The sequence below is a fragment of the Polyodon spathula genome, unplaced genomic scaffold (genome assembly GCF_017654505.1).
Source record: "Polyodon spathula isolate WHYD16114869_AA unplaced genomic scaffold, ASM1765450v1 scaffolds_1293, whole genome shotgun sequence".
Lineage (NCBI taxonomy): Eukaryota > Metazoa > Chordata > Actinopteri > Acipenseriformes > Polyodontidae > Polyodon > Polyodon spathula.
Window position 1 is genome coordinate 20,269 of NW_024472776.1, and position 22,181 is coordinate 42,449.

Sequence of the window (22,181 nt, forward strand, 5' to 3'; positions counted from 1 at the left end):
TTACTGTTAAAAGTGAGATCTTGGGCTCATTCTAAGATTGCCTGGCAAATTCCATTAGCTAATGATACTGTTAACCCTTTGGGGTAGTAAGTTCTCCCCCCTGCAAACAGTGTGTGTGGTACTCTTGCTGCTAAGTGGTCACGTTTAGACTGACTTCTTTATAGAAATGCCAGCTTTGCTCAGGCTTACTCGTTATTGCTGGTGATATAAACATTCCACACAGAGTGGAAACAGTAATCCATAAAGATGCTGCGGAATGGGATCACAAAGCAGGAATACAATTCATATTGTGCAAATTAATAAAGTATTTCCTTAGGATAACCACTAATTTGCATGCTTCAGATGCACCATCTGTTTTTTAACCAAAAATGTACCCTTCTGAAGTACTGTGAAACTCCAAGACTAAAGATAAACCAGTTGCAGGTAGATTTATTCACCAGAATTTGTATAATTTCACATATTAGGAGCCCCTAGGAAGAAAAACAAACACACAGAACACTGATCTGTATGCAATTCTAAAGTTTATTGTATTACAGGATAATATGTTACTGGATCCTGTCAGTTTCAGGAATACAAAACAAAATAAGCAATATTAATTCAGTGTATTTTAAAAAAGATACAGTATCACTGTCAAAGCAAATTAAAAAATTAAAAATGGTTCTACATTTCCCTAATAATTATCAAGACATTTGCTAAGATTTTACTCCAGGGCAAAAAAAAAGGAAAAAGACCCAATTTTAACATTACACAACGAACTAGAAACAACTAATGTGTACACAGGGGCTCTTTGCACAAGTCTATTTAAAAAAAGAAAAAAAACAATCTGTACATCTATTCTTCTTAAATCCAGTTTACCTGATAATGAGACCTTTTGGAGACTTATAAATGCTATCAGCTTTAATACTGTTTCTTCTCTTTCATCTCAGGACCAGTAATACTAACATAATATTATTTCCCACAATGCAACATGAGAAGAGGTTTTACTAAGGAATAAAGAAAAAGTGTAGAAAAAAATAGAATATACATAACTGACTGAAGCTGTGAAAAAAATAGGAGCATTAATTTGAGCTAAATGGTTAAAGAAATACCACTACTTATAATAATAATAATAATAATAATAATAATAATAATAATAATAATAATAAAATGAATTGGCCTTCAAGTTTATATTGCAGGACAAATATGTGTTAAATAGTCTTTAAACTGCTGTTGTTATGTATTCAAAAGGAGTCAAAACAAAAGCAGTAAAGTTATCACCATATGGATGAAACTAGTCTTTGCACTTTGTGTTCAAGTCAAAAAGTAATTTAGAATTGGTAAATAAAAAAATAAAAAAGTAGAATTATCAGGGAGTACATAGCTCAAGTCAAGGGCACTGTATATAATTTAAGAGTAAAAAGTAATAGTTGCTTGTAAGTTTTAGCCTTGATTCTATTTAAGTTATTGATGCATATCATTAAATTAGGAGATATAGTCCCGTACTTTGGCCAGAAGAGATTTTCCAAGCTCCAGCACTTCCTGTTCCTTATCTGAAGGGAATTGTCCGTTGGGAATGTTGGGAGCAGCGTGACAGTTTGGATATTGGGTCTTCTTGTTGTCTACTCCGTGTTGCTTTAGTTTGCACACAATATCTATTAGTTCACTGAGGTTGCCATGAAATGCAGAGACTGTTCTTGCCAGCCCTACAATATTCTGATCCTTGGTGTACCTTCCATCTTTCCTGTATTGGGCTGCTATGAGAGCTTTTTCCACGGCTTGGTGTACTTTAAAGAAGACCCATTCTGTTGTTGACTGGCCTATATCAACGGAAGCAGCAGAAAGGTCACATTGTGCTTGCTTAAACCACCTCTTTGCTTCTTCAGGTTTTGGCTGGTATCTGTGCTGAAAACTGAAGAAGAAGTCATAATTCCCGGAAGAATATCTATGCTCAAAATCTGACCTCCCTCGTTTGTGATTCCGTGCTTGACTACTCCAGGTTTTGAAAATGTTTTCAGATGTTTGACTTTTGCCTTGCTTAGTTGACACTCGTCTCCCTTCTTTCAACTGCTCAATATACTTGCAGACTTCAGTAGCGAGCTCAGAATTATCCAGATTCTTGTCAGGATGCCATTTTAAGTAAAGCCTTCGGATTGCTTTGACTCGCTCTTCTTTTGGAAGTTTTGATATTTTTTCAAAGTACTCGTCGATTTCCTTTTTAATTTCATCGAATGACTTTGAAAACTTCCCAACTGGGATTTCATTCGATTCCTCTCCAGGTGCAACAGGGACAAGATCTCTGCAGTTGTTGTTGACCCCCTTGTTCCTCTTAAACTGATAAATATCAGTTTTAGTGACTTCCAGAATGTTTTCACTACCTATCTGGATTCGGTACATCAGCACCTCACCATCTGCTCTCTTCCGCATGCCCAGACACTCTACTACAACTGCATAAAGATAAACTTCCTCTGGCCAAGAAGGATCTAAGTAGCCAACAAAATCTCCCTTTTCAAAATGGTTGAGGAAATCCATTTCAAGAAGGTCCCATAAGTAATTCGGAATGACTTCTCCAGGATCAGGTAAATTAAACGAGCTGTCCCCTTCACAATTAAAAGAGTGGATGTCATTCTCAACCAGTACACTGTAAATATCTTCTGGGTCATCACAGCAGAGCATTTCAAAGAGTATGAACATTGAATTTTCAGTCAACATGTTTTTAAGCAACACATTGATTTCTTGGGCAATACTTTTTGGTATTTTCACCATCTTCCTTCCTTGAAAACCATCCTGGTGCTCTACAAAAAAATCACAGTGGCCGTCCTTGTCTTTCTGGAGGTAGACTTGTTTTTGAATATTGGTATTCTTCAAATGTTCAGCGTTGTAAACCAGAACAGTTTCAAGCTTCTCGCAGCAGGTGATACTGATTTTAGAAAAGACCTTCTTCAGCTCACTAGCTGATACGGTCTCCTGGCCTTCGTTCTGCCCTTTCAAAAGAGAAATCACACCTTCAGTGAAATTCGTGGACACTAGGAGATTCAGCAGCCGACACCGAAAATCACAGTTCTCCCCAAGCAGACAAAGCCTCAAAGTTGATTCTTCTAGATTTTCCTTGGTTATATGCGAAAACATCTTGGGTCTTATTTCTTCTGGCAGTAGTTTGAAAAGGTTCTGGATCGTGTAGACATTCCATTTAATATGACAATCTTTCAGGTTAACCAAAAATTTAAACTTTTCTTCCAAGGATTTCAGGTTGGTTTTGGAACCTGTGGTAACACGGTCATTGTAGTACAGGCTACATGACTCGTATAGCTTTCCATCAGTAGCAGGCAGATACAGTGGTTTCAGTAACTGAAAGTCTTGGTTATCAGAATTTTTCAGCAAACTTTTGAAAAGATGTTGAACAGCCCTTTTTGCAGTCTTTACCTGGTTTGGCTGTAAACAGTTCATGCCCTTGGTATCCTCATAGAGGGCTCTCAAGACTGAGCAGAAATGGACTGGTGTAGCTTTCTTAGAAACACCAATCCCTTGGAAGAAATCCCTGTAAGTACCCAGTTCAAATGGAAGTTCGTACAGGTATGGCCGGAATTCTTTGTCATTTTTTAATGACAGTACCACCTGGTTTGATTTCACCAAACGGGTGTTGTCTTCTACCAGAATAACTGGTAAGTCTGATAAAGACTTGGGATCGTAGAATGGGTTTTTTTGAAGAAAGACATATGCTGTTATCATGACCTTTGTTCTGGTTTTTAGAACTGGTTCAGTTTTGCAGTCAACTCCTGAAACATTTTTAAGATTTTGAAGAACTAAGTCTTGCGGGGGTAGAAACAAGGTGCCAGACTTCTTTAGTATTCCAGCTGTGCTCTGAAAATGTAGTATTGGCATGGAGGTCCAGACTAGTTCATCATCATTTTGCCATTGTCTTACCATCGACCCCTTCAATGCAATAAACTGGTTATTCTTAACATATGGAGAATGCAAGGCACACAATTCCTTAGGCACTTTATGGGGGTAGATGAATTTAATATGGGACAGTGTTTCAAGGAAATCTGCATCAAGTTTCTTTTCATCAATCTTAAAGAGAGCATCAAGTAAAGCATCTGTTTTTGGCTTCAGGGTTTTCATAGGAGCCCCCTTTGCAGCATCTTGAGCAACTAAAGTTGCAAAGTCAATTAGGTCATCATGTGATGGGATCATCTTCATCCCAAGGTCTATCAGTAACATTTTGAACATGTATTCAGGTTGTACATTTTTGAAGAAGGACTGAGGAATAAATTTCTCCTTTAAATCCATTACTTTGAAAAGCGGATCCTCTTTATCATAGAAAAAAGAGGCTTCCCGTAGGCTACCATGCATGTCTCGGATAAACTTCACTGGTTTGAGAACAGAGGTGATCAGATTTTTGTTTTTCTGATATTGTATATGATAGTCGTGGATTATTTTCAACAGCAGGTTTATTGCATGAAGAATTTGCGACTCTGACAGTTGTTGAAGTTTACAGAGAATTACAGAGGTGAAAAACTCCAAGTCATTTATTACTTCGATATCCAATTCTTCTGCCAGTTCTTGATTGAAAGGAGTATCCTTGAGAAATGCAATAGTCCTATCCACCTGGTACAACTCTGGGCAGATCACATCATATTTTGACTTCAAAATGTAGACAGATTTAAACCCGTCAATGCTTTGGCGGCACCCCTGTGTCATTTCAAAGAGAGGTAAGGATCTGAACTTGTTCTTGTATGATTGCTTGTCCTTGCACTTCTGCAGTCCTTCAGAAAAGAACTGTAGCATTCTATTGTACTCCATTGAATTGGATAATTGACTCCATTGTAGTTCTTTCTTACGAGTCAGCTGGTCAAGAACTAAGGAATGTTCTCCTGTTTGTAATAAATGTGGCCTGATTACATGATATGCAAGATCAAATTTTAACAGGAAACTGTCAAATTGGGCAAAGCCAATTTTTGAGAGGAGATTGGCAATTGTGCCGAGCTCTGCTTTACAAACCACATTTTGCAAACGATTCAGAGATGTCAGGATCTTCTCATTAGGTTGTCTTAGATTTAAAACAGGTAGAATTGCAAGATCTGCAAAATGGGTTTTCAGCTCCTTAAAGGCATCTGCTTTCTTTCCCTCTTTTGAAGTCCCAGAGATGTGAAACTGTCTAAGGAAATATTCCCACAGTTTTTTTATCCACTTTTCATCTTTTTTTGGTAAAATTGGCCAAGAGTGACAGTCATCGTCAGTGACTTCCCGGGACAATTTTCCTCTGATAAACTGCGCAGATTCAGCGACTGTGAAAGCTTTCAGGAATCCAATCTCTTTCAGTGTAGATTCAGCGGTATGACAGTTTGCAAACAAATGCTTTAAATCTGGGAACAAATCATGAAATTGTGAAGTATATTTTGGTGCTCCCAACTGAAACCTCCTTACAATGTTGTCTTGAGTTAATAAAAGAGGCAAGCCCTCTAGACAGTTTCTGTTTTTTTCACTGACGTCCTTAAGACAATATTCTAAAAGAATGTTTAATTGTCTTATCTTTTTCATTGGAGACTCATTAACAGGTACAGAAAGGCTTTTTTTGTTCAACAAAGGATGGGCCATCAGAAACTTCCTAAGAGATTCTGGATTCAGGGAAGTAACATTTGTTCCTGCTTTTTTAAAGCCTTCAAATATTCTTTTCAATGTTTCAAAGGGGAGAACCAATTTCATGTCCATGTTTTGTAAAGTCATGACTTGTTCCTCCATGCATGTTTCAGTCATGAAGTGTGGTTCTTCGTTACAGTTTTCCTTTCCAACACTAGACCAGGAAACAGTCAGCATATTTTTTGTATAGGTGTTAATTTTAACTTCTTCTGACCTGAATAAAGGGATAACCTCCTGTTTCCTAGCATGGATAGACCTGTAGACCTGGTAAACTGTTTCTTGCCACTGTGGGTGTAGGATTTCAAACATGCAAGGAAAAATTCTTAAACATTGCTCAAGGTGATTCTCACAAAACATTTCGTTTTGGAATCTCAAAGTCTTTTCCCTGTCCTTAAACAAATGCCCAATTATGTATGAAAGGAGGTCACCATATAAAGGAGCAATTACATGGATCTTTAAGTTTTTATTCCACTCAGTCTTCACACTCGACCCATCTTGTTTCCAGAGGTCCCTCCTGGCAAAATCAACTGCAAAGTTCCCATTGACATGAACAGGGAGTCCGGTTTCAACTGGCAGGGGAAGAGAGCAGAAGGCTCTGCCTCTGACATAGGAATTCAGACTTGCTGCAATAGCTCCATGGGGCAATAGCATTCGATCCAGTTTAAGGTCCTGCATAGAAGCACGAATCTTCTCCTCCTGTATGCCCACTTGTTTTGCCAGTATCCACTGTGTTGGACTTTTGTCTTTGCAGTGAATTTCAATGTTATACACAGTCTGGTAGGGCTCTATATCTGCCAGTTCAGTTTTAAGATCTGCAATCTTTTGTATTTTTTCTTGGAAGTCTTTTCTCTTTTTCATACTCTCTTCAGGCATCTTCATTTCCACAGTCAATAGTGGCTCCAGTTCGTTGGTTTCTCTTCCAAGTTTTTGGAAGGTTATTTTCTGTATGTTGTTTAAAAACAGTATGAGACTGTCCGAGTCTTCCCTCAGCACATCAACCAAACTGTCGATATCGTCATCGTTTACAACCTGTGCATTTGCTATTTTTGACTTTAAAGCCATTTCAGGTGTTCGAAGAGGAATTCGAAACAGTGTGCCCTTGTCAAGGTCACAAAATGAGGGCAGGTAGGTATCATAAACATCTGAAAACGTGCTTTTGAACTCATTGTTAATGGCTATTTCACCACCAGGATCTCTATTTGTAGCAGTCTGCAGGTAGGCAACATTGGGGTCAAACACACACAGGCGACTGTTCCCCGAAACAAAAGAAGGGCAATCAGTTAGGTGATAGACGGAGTTAAATCCCAGTCCGTACTTTCCAGTCTTTTCTGGATTGTTTCCTTTTCCTCCCTCTCCCAGTTGCTGAATTCCTTCAAAGTCTGCTTCTGTAAATCTTTTGTTGTTGTAGACACACAGTGCAGGCCCTTGCAGTGGAATCCATTTCTTTCCAAAAGTTTTTTTAGTGGGGTGGTGTCTTTGGTCCCAAATGAAATGTATTTCGGTTGCCTTGGCATCATCAGCATTCTGTATTAGCTCCTTCAGTATATCTTTCTTGGACGGGTATGCCTTGATAATGTTCGACAGCCGCGCCGTAAGCTCTTCATGGGCCCCAAATGGCTTCATCCAGCGTGACAACGGATCAACTGTCATATCAGCCAGGGCTTTGTGTTTTGTGGTTTGTACTTTTAGGCGGAGAGCAACTTCACGGGGTATGCTTTTGTGGCAGAGAACTTTATTCTCACCAAGCTCCAGCCAGGGTGTGTCATTGTAGTGCAGCTTGCTGACTGGTCGAAGCACACACTTGTTGTCCGGAAGCAAAATTTTCTGGGCTTCATAGGAATCGATATCCTCTTTGGGGAGCTCACCAAAGCCTGTTGTAATCACTCTCAGACTGAGCTCAAGGTCCGATTTCTTAAGGCGTTTTCCTTTGTAAGTGTCTGATATCTGCTGAAGCACAGAGGAGTAATCGGAGAGGGAGAAAAGCTTTTTAATGCCAACACATTTCCAGAGGTCATCAAATCTTGTGTATTCTTCTGGCAGTTTGTAAAGATAGGGGGCAGCATCAAATGACACTTGGTGGGCAACTTTATCAAAGGACACAAACTTTCCTTCAACTAAGATAAAATTAAAGTTCAGTTCCCTAGCAAGGATTTTCATACAGGAATGTGTCTCCTTTAGATGCTTGTTTAGAAATGAGTAACATTTTTCAGCAATTTGCTTCACTTCAGTGGGCTGTATCGTGTCGCAACATTTCAAAGCTTTTTTTAGCTGCAACAGCACAGTATCCAAGGATGGGTCTTTGTCCAAGCCCAAGATAGATTTGACTTCTGAAGAGATTTTAAAGTCTGGCCCTAACTCATTTTTGGCCAATATTGGTTGAATCATATTGACAAGCCACTTGTGTTTGTGGCTGTACAGGTCCTTTGGTTTTTCAAGACAGACATTTTTCAACGCAATGTTCGAGGGAGAGAAGGGGGCGTGTGCAGGAAGAAAAACAATATCCTGAATCTTTTCTTGGACTGTATTGTTCACCTTTACATTGCTCAGCAATGCCAAAATGTTCTGGACTCTCTTGTATGCTTTTGCTTTATTTTGTTGCCACAAATGTTTCACTGTTTGCGCTCTCTCTATGAGTTGGGAAATGGAGGCCTCGTCTTTGATCATCCCAAGAGTTTCTAGTCTTGTCAGTCTCTCAGGATGAAGAAAATCTCCCTCTGCTCCTGTGGGGAACCTACCTTCTTCTTTGTCATACAGGAGGGCAACCTTTCCTTTTGGGTGAATGAGATTATGAATATATTGCAGCTCCCCTCTCTTGCTAGATGGAATGCAGGGCTTAGCTTTTAAGAGTTCATCAATGCTTGGGTTTCTCAGGTCAATTGCATGGAGAATTAATGCATTCCTTGTACAAGCATCCATGGATTGCAAGTTGTCAAAGACTATTTCGCTGTAGAATTTAATCCAGTCATAAGTGTATTTGTCAATGATGTCCCCGTGTCCATTCACTGTAAAACCTTTTCTCACCCAATCTGGCAAATTCACAGCCTGGAGTGGTTGCTTGAGCCGGTCAGCAAATTCTTTACTGGCTGCTTTCCCTATTTTCTCACTGTTGATGATTTCATAGTCCAGAAATCGTGCATGGTCAATGTCACACCAGTCATTTCCATTACCCAAGATATTTAAAGGGTGGCCTTGAAATCCCTTTGCCACGGCTTCATAAAATGCCTTTGCAGTTGCAGCAAATGGCTTTAAAACCTTGTCCATGTTGGGCCAGAATGTGTAATAGTTGTAGCCTTCAATCTTGCTTTCTTGACACATCTTTTGTAATTGTAGGAGTACTGTTACGTATGCCACATTGACTGCATCTTGTAGTAACGCTTCATTCCAACCTCCCTTTAATCCAGTGGTCCAGATATTCTTTCTGTTGGAAGTGACTGAGAAGGATCCATTAATGTGAACTGGGAGCCCAGTATGGATAGAAAGTGGAAGGAAACAAAAGGCCTGGCCAACAGCTGCTTCGGTATCTGGTCGCCACTTCCCAATTGCTTCTTTGCTCTTGATTAGAGGAACGGCAACACTTCCGAGCGGAAGGGCTAAAAGACTTTTATCACAGGCCATTTGCAGGGCTTTCCCAACACCAAAGCAGGAATGAACTAGCCAGTACTGCAACATCTGTGAAGCTTCTGGGACTTCGGATGTGATCTCCACAATACTAAAAGTATTAACGTCAATAATTCCTCTGCATTTTCCGTTAAAGCTTTCCAGTTTGCTAACAGAATTCTGCTGTAGGTGTCTGAAGGGGATGTTGTCTGCCAGATTATATTTGCAGATGTCTTTTCTTGTCAGAGTCAGCACTGTGGTGGCACTGCTTTGGTGCTCTGTGCTTGCTGTTTGGGACAGTACTTCCAAACTGACCTTTTCAACTCTCCTTAAAAAAAGCAGCATGTTTTGAGAGGTTTTTTTAAAGGTATCTACTAGTGACTGGATCCTGCGCTCATCATAGCAATTGGTGCTTATCTCAGACTTTTCAACTTCTGCAGTTGTCCTGAAGGGGAGTTTTATCAGGGTTCCTTTGTAATCAAATTGGTCTGCTTTCATGTTGCATCCAAATATGTTATGGTATGGTTTAAACTGGCCTGGAAATCTCTTGAGCACACGGTCACTTCTGGAAAGGTCCAGTTTGATTCCAGGGTTAGATTTGCTTTTAATGTGTTTCTGGAGATGTGTGACATTTGGGTCAAAGATTAACAGAGTTTTGCCACTTAAGATTGATGGTATGTCTGTTATGTGATACACTGCATTAAATCCCAACCCGAAATTCCCTATCTTTTCAACTTGATGTTCCTTTGAGGCTGACCCTATTTTAGTTATGTTTTTGAAATCATCTTCAGTGAAAACCTCATTGTTGTGGGACCAGAGTGCTGGACCATGGCATGACGCCATACCCGGGTCAATGAGACTCTCTGGGGAGTCCTCGTTTTGCCTCATATCCACCAAGAAACAGCAGACCGTCCCCTTAGCATCCTCCGCATTCTGAATTAGCTCTTTGAAAAGGTCGCTTTCCTCATCGTATTCTTTGAGAATGTTCTTTATTCTTAAAGTTATGGCTTCACTTTGCCCACACTGTTCAATAAATTCTGGCTTGAGTATCCTGGTGCTGAGATTGTGAACATGCAAGTACTCTGCTGTGGCCTGGAGTATTTCCTTATGGACAACATGGAACTCCTCTTCATCTTGCTGGAGGTCATCCAATGCTTCTGGTGAAATATCACGATACAAGACTTTGGACAAGGGCTGCAAACAGAAATCCCCTTCCATTCCTTTCTTGTGTACTGGAACCGGAAGGTCATTTTCACAGCCTAGACTTTCCAGATCTTGATTTGTCTTCCGCATCCACTCAAGAACAGAAATGGCCAACTGCAGTTCCTCTGGCCTTGCACTGGTTGTACGGGAATCAATGTTCTTCTGCAGGTCATACAGCAGGCTAACCACTTCGGCAGGGCTCAGCGAGGGCTTGACGCCACACTTCTTCAGCAAATCACTGTACTTTGATAACTCTGGTGGGACCTTCTTCATGCAGTGGCTCAGATCTAATTCTTTAGGGTAAGCCAGAATAATGTCTTTCGGCTCTGAAAACCCCTCTCCATTCCAAATTGGAAGGTCAGTCAGACTTGTAAACTTATCAAGGTTCTTCTGAATGTAACTGTAGATAGAGTTCACTTTTGTCAGGATTGAAAACACATCTTCCTCTTTATAATTCTCAGACAGTACTTTGAGATTTTCAATTACTTTTGCTGGTGGAGGAGGTTCAGTCAATCCTAAAGCTTGACATGCCTTTCTGTTGAATTGTGTAGTAAGAGTGATCACTGAGCCGATTAAACTCCCCAGACTTGAGTCCTTTATGTCTTTAGGTTTGTACCAATTAGAACTTTGCTTTTTTGTTGGTTTTGCAATATGCACCCATGCCAGTGAGCAAACAGTTTCCAGCTGTTTTGAGGAAAATTTGGAAAGAACGTCTGTATCATTACAAACAGCTACTAAAGCATCTGACTTTTTGCGAGCTTGGTCATTTTTTTCTCGATCCACTTCTCGTGCAGCTATTAGGAATTCATCGGCGCTAATGTCTCCAAGCGAAGATCGCAAACCCAGGCAACGCAAGGTCTTCAGAACGCCCTTTTCATTAAAATCTTTAGATGGGAAGAAGTCATGGCTGAACAGGTCTCTGAATGTTTTCACCTCTGGGTCAAACAGGGCTGAAGGCTGCACTCCGGTCCCTCTGGAATTCAGGAATTTCAGTGTTTCACATTTCTTACGAATTAGATCCTGCTGGTTAAAAAGCATGTCACTGTTTCTCAAAATCCACAACATATTTGTGTCCTTTTGGTGAGACTCCCTGTAGAGGCCGTTTTCAACCTCTGTTACAATCTGCAGCGCGACATCTGCGGCACTCAAAAGGCTGCCCTTTAGTTGTAAGAGAAGTTTTCTGTCGCATTCACCTGTGCACTTCAGGACTGTCTTAGGCAGGATTATGTCACCTGGAATTCTAGGCAATGTATCACAATTTATTGCTGCATAGTTTGTGGCAGCTATGAGACCCTGATTGGGAGATGCGAGAGACAGCATTTGGTGAAAGATGGGTAGTTCAGAAATGAGACTTTTCTCAGCTTTTACAAAGCTGTTTGCTTCAGACAGAAAGTTCCTTATCTGGTTTCTTTCCTCCACAGACATAGTGGAGAGTTTACTCTTAACAGCATCAACACCAAGGTTGGAAAGCAGGGTTAAGAGGTTGCTTACAGATGGAAGGAATATGTAGTCTTTTAACTTTGGATGGTCTAGAAACGCATCACTCTGCTTGATCACTGTGCCTCCAAGCTTTTCGATTAGGGCCACCATTTCATCTCGCAAACGACAGCCATTAAGTTCTTGATAAATCAATGTTGTGTTCTTTATTAGACGTGCCAGTACAACTGTCCCTTTTGCTTCAGCCTGGCGTCTGAGTGGTATAACTGGCAGTCCTTCAAAGGGACGAAGGTCAGTAGGACAGTGTTCTTTTAGGAAATGCCAGAGCTGAGGGAGCCATTTGTCTGATCTATCCACGTGGTTTCTTGCATCCCAGGTGACGTGGTCCGAGCCACGAGCCCAGTTAAATGGGAAAGCATCTTTTATGTTTTCAGTGATTAGCTTCACATTCAGACACTGAAGATTGAAGTTATCTGAAAGAAAAAAAATTTTTTTAAGGCTGTCGAGTACAGTTACTTGACACACATGAACTTAGTTTTAGAAAAATAAACTGAGGTAAACATTTCCAGTGATTTGAGTTTTAGAAATTATGTAAGCTCTTATGTCCATTTTACTCACTTGCAGAGTGTGTCTGCTTAGATTCATTGTGTTTCCATTCATTTTGAAATATTAGAAGACAGTAAAAAGATTCTTACTCTTTGAAGCCAATCTCCGTAATGAGCCAAGAACAGTAGGCTTCAGATCATCAGAAATGAACCTCTTTGCCAGTCCGGGCAGCAGTGTCCTGTATAGATAATAGTAACCTAGTATTAAAAGGGTACTGTAAAATACTCTACATTTTCTGATTTTGTCAAAAATACTTCTCAAGAAAGTAAGAAGAAAGAAATGCACCCGATAAAGTTACCGAATCAGAAACAAACTGCACTCTGCTTACCGTGGGAAATCTTCACTGTCAATGAAAACTTTTTCACCATAGTTGGAGGCTTGAAAAGTAGTGAAGGATCCATCGCTCAAAGGCAGCAATGGAATCCCTTTCAGTCCCTGGGAATCTTCACATCTGAGAATGAACTCAAGCAGCGGGATCTTTTGATCACGAGGTATAGAATTCAAGTTACAGGTTTTTAGAATTCTCTTTATAAATTCCGGGGTTGCCATGGTTATGCAGTATTCTTTAACAGATTGAACTGTGCGGTACACATGGCTAGGAACTTTGACCAACAGCTTCCCCTCGGATAAGAGAAAGCTCTCCACAGCAGTCATGATGTCCGGATCTTCGCTAGGTTCTTGAAAGACAGCCTCTTCTGGATGTATCCAATCTGTGGAACTGTGAGCTGAACAGAGAATCCTGTATTCTACCAAGCTTGTGGCCATCATGTTTGCCATTGTCGCCCAACGTTCCTTGTGGGCTATGCTGTCCAGGTCAGGCCAGAGGTTATAGGTCATTGATGGGTTCATTAACGGTTCTCCAGTCAGGGTCAAGGCAATAGCATCCAGAATGATGTGACAGTATGCTGGTGGGAGGAGTTTTTCAACCAGGAGTTCGTTCCACTGAGCAGCCTCATCGTGCTTCTGGTCCTCCTCCACCCATTTGATGTATCGACGGTTGTCTGTGAGCCCAAAACACGCGTTCACATGGACGGGCAAGCCTGTGGTGTTGCTGTCGTTGTCAGGCAGTGGTAGAAAACAGCTCAGACGGCCTTTAAATTTTCCATCATGGTCCTCATTCAAAGGGAAGGCAAGCCCAATACAGGGCCGATAGTTCAGCTTTTCAGCGAGTTTGTGTAATTCACCATAAACGCTGCCAGTTGCTGTGAAGGTAGAAACCAGCCACTTACAGCTCTTCTGCTCAGCAGGACTCTCACTTGTTATAACTTTAAAAACAGAGCAGGCATCTGCACCCGAGAGCAGTTCTAGTCTCTCCTGATCTGTGCCTCCAGGGGTCACTTCTTCCTGTGAAGCTGTGACGGTAAGAATGTTCTTAACTGTGCCGTCTCTGTAAATATGCTTCAATGAGATGGAGGCTACATTTTCTAAGAAGAGGAGGCTCATGTCTGCATCAGCCGTGAAGGAATCAAAGAGATCGAAGACTCGGCTTTGGTCGTACAAGTTGTCTGATATCTGCGAAAGCTGTTCCCGCAGCGGAAATCGAAACAGGGTCCCCTGGAAGTTTTGTTCTCGGAGCACGTCATCCCAGGATGTCTGGCTGCCAGTTTCCCTCAGGATTTGTTTCAGTGGCTCAAACTGGTTTGGATGCTTCTGTAGATCTTCTTGGTCGTCTTCATCCTCCAAGGACCACATGTAGCCACCATCGTCAAAATATTTCTCCTGGGGGTCCATGAAGCCCACATTTTTACCACTGAAGATGCATGGCAGATCTTAAAGAAAAAAAGAGGAAGATAGTAGAAGACATTGTGATAGAATCATGATGGATTCCTTTTTCTCTTTTACACTTCTGTATGTTTACGAGAACAGAAAGCTGGCATTCAGCTGAAAGTCAACCGAGGAATTGCTTCATCAAAATGCATTCTGTTCTACTTGGAGCAACTTCTTATTTTAAAAATCTCAGCAAATGCCATTACTATAATAAAACATTTTCTAAACAAACATCTTTGTGCAATTGCATCGGTCTGGGAGTATTGTTTAAAGTGTTTCGAACATTATACATTTTTCATAATCCCATAACATTATAAAAATACCCTTATACACGTTTACCAAAGTAACAGCATAGCAAAGTGTGATAAAGCACAGTGAAAGCATGGTAAAGCGTAGGTAAGCACAGGAAAGTCCAGAGAGGTGTGATAAACAATATTAAAAAACCTGGCAAACATAGCATAACCATGGGAAAACTGCAAGAATACCATGGTAAACTTTTAGAAGGGTAACATATTAATTCCATTATTAAGTTCAGCCACTGTTCTTACCAGTTATGTGGTAAATAGAGTTGAACCCAATGCCAAAGCGACCGATTCTATTGGGATCCTTGCTTTTGACACTCCTTCCTGTAGCCTGGATCCCCTTCCAGTCTTCCTCAGTGAACACAGAGTCGTTGTATGCCAACAAGGCAGGTCCTATGGAAAACAGCATGTTAAAAAAAAACTGCTTGATTTTAATAATACAGCCAACATGCAGGAGGATAAAGAAATTCCAGGATCGTACGCCACAACACAGCTGGAAAGTTGTCATGCATCTTGTGAAATCAGCTGCGTTATTGATCAGTCTCTTAATAAGACTAAGTTTAAAAAATACTTCTGAACTTCATGCCTGGCAGAATTATCTTGCGGTGCTTAATTTTTGCATCACCTTTACTGGAGACTAATCATTTTACCTTGAAAGGTGTGGAGGTCCTCTTCCCAAAGGTTTTCAGTCCCATAATTCCTTTCATCATACAGAAAAACAACCTCTGTTGCTTTTGCATCATCGGCATTCTGAATCAGTTCCTGTCAATGGAAAAACAATGTCATCATAAACTCATGCAGTGCACTGGATGCTGTGCAGCAAGTCTGGCCCTGGGCGCCTCTGTATCAGATCAGTTTGAGAGGGTTTGGCATTATTTAAATTCTTGTTTTAAGAAGTACAGGTTCTCTGGCATTCACAATTTGTTCCTTAATGTTCTTTAATGGAATTCTACAAGTTCAGAAGCAAAACAGCAAGTGGGCCAAGGGGGTTGTACCATTTTTTGTTAGAAAACCCCTAAAACACGTTTTTAAAAAAATGACACACACTGCCTAATACACAATAACACCCTGCATCAATCCAGATCACACTGATCAATAAACAGTGCTGGTGATAGTGTCCCCTCCGTCACACACACTGCCTATATGAACCTTTAAGAAACAAACTACTCTAAAAGCATTATACTATATACTATATTATGTTGAATATGTATACAGTTCTATCTCCACTGACAACATATACTTTGGTGAGCGTGTTTTTATTTATTTATTTATTTATTTAGTTTATTTATTTATTATTTATTTATTAAGTCTTTGCGATGCTAAAACCTTATGTGCTTACTTAGAGTTTCTTTGCTTAGAAAATACTTACCAGGGTATCAGTATACATCAGGATGTAATATAAAGTGTGTGTGTGTGTGTGTGTGTGTGTGTGTGTGTGTGTGTGTGTGTGTGTGTGTAGACATGGTTTAAATGCTGACACCAGCACAACTTTTAAACGTTCATAAAAATGCTCCAAAATGTACATCCCTAATCCTTACCTTGAGAATCTGTCCGCCGTCTGGGTATCGGCGCAGAATATCCTTCAGGTAATCAAGGAAAGGGGGAGCTGTGGCTCTGAACCTTCTCCTTAACAAAAGAAACAGAAGCGGAAGCATTCTTACTGCAGCCTCTTCAAGTACGACAAACAGCAACCAATATACTACTTACCCATGATAAAAACATTACACCGACTGCAGTATATATTAGAAGGTTACAGGATTACAAACATCTGACACCTACTGCAGTATATATTATAGGGTTACAGGATTACAAACATCTGATACCTACTGCAGTATATATTATAGGATTGCAAACATCTGATATCTACTGCAGTATATATTATAGGGTTACAGGATTGCAAACATCTGACACCTACTGCAGTATATATTATAGGGTTACAGGATTGCAAACATCTGATACCTACTGCAGTATATATTATAGGGTTACAGGATTGCAAACATCTGATATCTACTGCAGTATATATTATAGGATTGCAAACATCTGATATCTACTGCAGTATATATTATAGGATTGCAAACATCTGATACCTACTGCAGTATATATTCTAGGGTTACAGGATTGCAAACATCTGATACCTACTGCAGTATATATTATAGGGTTACAGGATTGCAAACATCTGATATCTACTGCAGTATATATTATAGGATTGCAAACATCTGATACCTACTGCAGTATATATTATAGGGTTACAGGATTGCAAACATCTGATATCTACTGCAGTATATATTATAGGATTGCAAACATCTGATATCTACTGCAGTATATATTATAGGGTTACAGGATTGCAAACATCTGATACCTACTGCAGTATATATTATAGGGTTACAGGATTGCAAACATCTGATATCTACTGCAGTATATATTATAGGATTGCAAACATCTGATATCTACTGCAGTATATATTATAGGGTTACAGGATTGCAAACATCTGATACCTACTGCAGTATATATTATAGGGTTACAGGATTGCAAACATCTGATATCTACTGCAGTATATATTATAGGATTGCAAACATCTGATATCTACTGCAGTATATATTATAGCAAACATCTGTTACAGGATTGCAAACATCTGATATCTACTGCAGTATATATTATAGGGTTACAGGATTGCAAACATCTGATATCTACTGCAGTATATATTATAGGATTGCAAACATCTGATATCTACTGCAGTATATATTATAGGGTTACAGGATTGCAAACATCTGATACCTACTGCAGTATATATTATAGGGTTACAGGATTGCAAACATCTGATATCTACTGCAGTATATATTATAGGATTGCAAACATCTGATATCTACTGCAGTATATATTATAGGGTTACAGGATTGCAAACATCTGATACCTACTGCAGTATATATTATAGGGTTACAGGATTGCAAACATCTGATATCTACTGCAGTATATATTATAGGATTGCAAACATCTGATATCTACTGCAGTATATATTATAGGGTTACAGGATTGCAAACATCTGATACCTACTGCAGTATATATTATAGGGTTACAGGATTGCAAACATCTGATATCTACTGCAGTATATATTATAGGATTGCAAACATCTGATACCTACTGCAGTATATATTATAGGGTTACAGGATTGCAAACATCTGATACCTACTGCAGTATATATTATAGGATTGCAAACATCTGATATCTACTGCAGTATATATTATAGGATTGCAAACATCTGATATCTACTGCAGTATATATTATAGGGTTACAGGATTGCAAACATCTGATACCTACTGCAGTATATATTATAGGGTTACAGGATTGCAAACATCTGATATCTACTGCAGTATATATTATAGGATTGCAAACATCTGATATCTACTGCAGTATATATTATAGGGTTACAGGATTGCAAACATCTGATACCTACTGCAGTATATATTATAGGGTTACAGGATTGCAAACATCTGATATCTACTGCAGTATATATTATAGGATTGCAAACATCTGATACCTACTGCAGTATATATTATAGGGTTACAGGATTGCAAACATCTGATACCTACTGCAGTATATATTATAGGGTTACAGGATTGCAAACATCTGATATCTACTGCAGTATATATTATAGGATTGCAAACATCTGATATCTACTGCAGTATATATTATAGGGTTACAGGATTGCAAACATCTGATACCTACTGCAGTATATATTATAGGGTTACAGGATTGCAAACATCTGATACCTACTGCAGTATATATTATAGGGTGGCAAGCATCTGTGTATAGGAGAATATTGGCACGGCAAGAAGTGAGGGGTGGTCAAAGTTGACCCATCCAGTCCTGTTCTTTGTTCCAACCCTGTTCTAAATTGTTTAATCAAACCAATTAAACCTCCACCCAGACCCTGAAGTAGTTCATTCACTCATTGTACCTGTTAAACCTGGAGTGGAATGGCCCTCCAAGACTGTGATTGGACATTATTAATACACATGTTTCACATCCAGCTGCATTCGTTTTCTAAACATTACCACCCTTTATTTAGATTTATGGAAAACGTTTCTAATATGTAATATTTTACCTCGTGAAAGCTTGAAAAGTTAATAATTTGGGAAGTACTTGGTGCTCGCGATTCTCTTTTTATTTAATGTATGTATGTATGCGTGGTTGTATGTACTTTATCTGTTTATTTACAGCCACCACATCTCTTAAGGGAGTTGGTGCATTGTAGCTATTTTTAAATTTCCCTTGAAATCCAATTCTGAATAAAACACTGTTTACAGTACACATTTGTTAAGCTAATGCAAACTAACAAAAACTACTAAACATTTGGAAGTTTACCTAAACTAACATTAGGCATTCCAAGGTCAGTGCTAATCAGGGTCTGTGAAACTAGAGGTTTATGTTTAAAGCCTCAGTTAAAGGCTTTAACTAAGGCTTGAAACTTGTTTTTTCTTTCTTTCTGGTCACGTCTTATACTTTAACATACATATACACAAAACTTTAACTCAGGCCAGGCTGGTCCTTTTTTTACTTTCAGTTTCGCTCTCCTCTCTCATTCTCTTTCTCCAAACCACTCCCACCCAGAGCGCAGAAAACTGCAGGCTTTTATAGAGGTGACCATCTCCCGATCAGAAACAATTAATCAATAAATTAACTCGGGAGATGGCCACCTTCTGCATGAGGTTTTTATCTGGATGGGGCTTCCCCGTCCACGCTGCCAAACAATAACAAAACATTGTACTTTAAATACATAACAAAATAAACAAATAATACATTTAAACCCTCTTTTATATGTACAGAGCTTTTCAGAGCTGTTGTATCTGCGAAGATCATTATTGACCATGACTGCTAACTTTGCCAGGAAAACTAAAAAAGAAAACCACGTTGCAGGGTACTGTAAGCTTACCGTTTACAGCGTTTTCTTTCTCGATTCATCTCTTCAGATGCATGCAAGAGAAGACTTGGCAATCAATTTGGTAGTACCGCCTTGCACCAGCAGAGGGCATCCACTGCCTTCTGGAACTGATTGACAGGAATGGAGAGAATAAATGACAGACATCAGTTCAGTTTTTAAAATCGTTAGATTGGTTTTGTGTAGTTTGGTTCATATAACAATGCATCTGGTGTCTAACGATTATAACCAGCTGCAAATATAGTAGGTGTGTCATTTCATATACAAGCCAGTAGCATATTCTAAACCAGAAGTTTTTAACCTTTTTTAAAAACCGTACGCCTTCTGTCTGGACGTTTCAGCTCAAGTACCCCCTTACAATGTCTGCTCTACTGAATGGTGCCACAGTTGCAATTCAAGGCAGAATACTCTCTGTTTATATCAATAACACATACCATTAAAACAATTTAAGATCACTATTTGCTTTCACTTGAATTTTGATTATGACCCTTAGATGCACCCCCGGTTGAAAACCCGTTCTAAAGCAACTCTAACAAGGTGCTCACAGTAGAGCAGTTGTTAAATGCTACTACACTAGACCGTGTTTCTTTGCCATCTTCCCTTACAAAAACTATCCAGTTAAACCAGACAGAAAGCAATGTTTACTCTTTAAACTTGTTAAAACTATTATTCTCAATACTCAAAGTCACATTTTAAAACAAATATTTCCTATACATTCTAATTTGCCCACACAGTATTTTAAAAGCCATCTTCCCCTTTAAGAAACAGACTATTAATAGCATTTGGGTTGTCCCACTCTATTTTCCGGTATGTTTTTTTTTTGTCTTTGCAATGCCATCTACAGCTTGGAGGATCAATTGCAGCCGATCACGCAAATTTTTCCTTGAATACTATTTCGCCTACTTCAGTCTAGTAGTACTGTTATACATCGTTCATGAGTGCTATGCGATGCAACACAGGCTCGGCCAACGTGTTTCCTAATTGAATAACAATAACGACATGCTTGAAAATATTCAGGGTAATTAAGTGGTCGGCAGAGACGCCATTCAGACGTTCTATATGAATGAGATAATCTCATATAATATTGTACACTTTACAGTTGAGAGAAAGACAAAAAAACAAAAAATAAATTAAAAAAAACAAAAAAAACAATCGCGTTCAAATTTATTAGAACACCACTTTGTTCTGTCTAATTTAATTGATGACTTTAACAGACCACACGTGCAATTAATTAAAAAAAAAAAAAGAACAGTAAGAGAGATGGCACATATTGGAGGCTTTTTAAAAGTTATTTACGATGCACCAAGTGGTCTAACAGTGTCTAATTGTTTCTGTATCACCGATTACTGAGTGAAAATTGAAATTCTCCCACCCAGCGGTATTCGTGCAGAAAGTCTAATACATTTGCGCACGACTGCAAAACAACTCCAAATATCGTAAATTATATGAATACAGTCATTAATAAACAGAAAAATAACCTGTCCGCCTTCAAGCAACATGTAAATATATACACCTGGTAGAAAAGAAGGTACACCTGTGCCGTTTTTATATACTTTTACATATCAGGTGGATTAATAATAATAATAATAATAATAATAATAATAATAATAATAATAATAATAATAATAATAATAATAATCCCCTATTAATGTGCATTGCATAATTTCTCATTACAATTGATACATGCTGCTTACAGCAAAAGAACGTTTAAATTTGAAGTATATAAAACTTATGATAAGTCATAATATATGGGATTTACCAAAACCAAAGCACACTGTACCTTGCGTGGCGACGATGAAGAATCAAAACCTTTCTGCCCAAAAGTATTACCTTTATCTTGACATTCTGCAACATCACCTCACCTCTCTGTCTGTGATTGGTCGGCTCTGCAAACTCTCTGCCCACGTGATACCAGAGAAATCGCCTGCTTTCCAGTTGCGTTTTCTCGGGTTTGTTGGAACATTTTTTTTTTTGGTAGTGGGTGCTGGGCGGATGAGATTTCACAATGTTTAAAGATAATTAAAATAAGTAGTCTAACCCTTTCATCCATGAAATATTGAACATTGCTGAAAAAAGAATTTTTGGACATATCCGTCTGCAAGTACTTCCTGTTTTTTGCCCTTCCCTTTTTAAACTGAAAAAGCTGACAATCTGTGAAAAATATAAAGATAACAGAAACACACACACACACACACACACACACACACACACACACACACACACAATTTGAATTGAGAGAGAGAGAAAGCTAGAGAGATACACTGATAAAGAGACGGATAGATAAACAGTATTTGGGTAATTATAATCACAGCCATTTAAAATGATTGTACACAATGGATTAAAATAGGGAAAATGAAATTGGAAGCTAGCCACTGTTTAGTTTGGAAGCTCCCCCCAGCCACTGTTTAATAAGTTGGTCAATTAATCACCCTTATTTTTGGAACCCACTTTTGGATACGACCTAATATAGATCTATGTCATATATATATATATATATATATATATATATATATATATATATATATATATATATATATATATTTAAATATATGATTTATGTTAAAAGGACTGTTGAAAGGAGTGGTTGTTTCCTCTTCAGTGTGGCAGGATGCATGACCGCAATAACACTGCCTTGACTACCTACATAAATGAAATCTACAGAAACAGAAACTTAAGGGAAAAATATAAAGAAGTGAAACTTAATCTGACAGTTAGTC

At 38.9% G+C, this 22,181-nt stretch overlaps 1 protein-coding gene across 1 annotated transcript; it reads right to left on the reverse strand.

Moving 5' to 3' along the window:
- Window positions 1-502: 502 nt before the first annotated feature.
- Window positions 503-21,298, reverse strand: si:dkeyp-118h9.7 (sacsin). Its single transcript, XM_041242451.1, has 8 exons — window positions 21,245-21,298; window positions 19,459-19,574; window positions 16,067-16,154; window positions 15,179-15,290; window positions 14,775-14,921; window positions 12,788-14,228; window positions 12,549-12,637; window positions 503-12,326 (listed from the first exon to the last, which is right to left on the reverse strand). Exons 2-8 carry the CDS (start codon window positions 19,485-19,487, stop codon window positions 1,462-1,464), a joined length of 12,771 nt encoding a protein of 4,256 aa, XP_041098385.1. The 5' UTR covers window positions 19,488-19,574; window positions 21,245-21,298; the 3' UTR covers window positions 503-1,461.
- Window positions 21,299-22,181: the final 883 nt, after the last annotated feature.

Coding starts and splice junctions, on each gene's coding strand:
- si:dkeyp-118h9.7 (XM_041242451.1), bottom strand. CDS start 19,487: ATGAATCGAGAAAGAAAACGCTGTAAACG. Junction 15,291..16,066: donor ACGGCGGACAGATTCTCAAG/GTAAGGATTAGG, acceptor TTCCATTGACAG/GAACTGATTCAGAATGCCGA. Junction 14,922..15,178: donor GGACCTCCACACCTTTCAAG/GTAAAATGATTA, acceptor TGTTTTCCATAG/GACCTGCCTTGTTGGCATAC.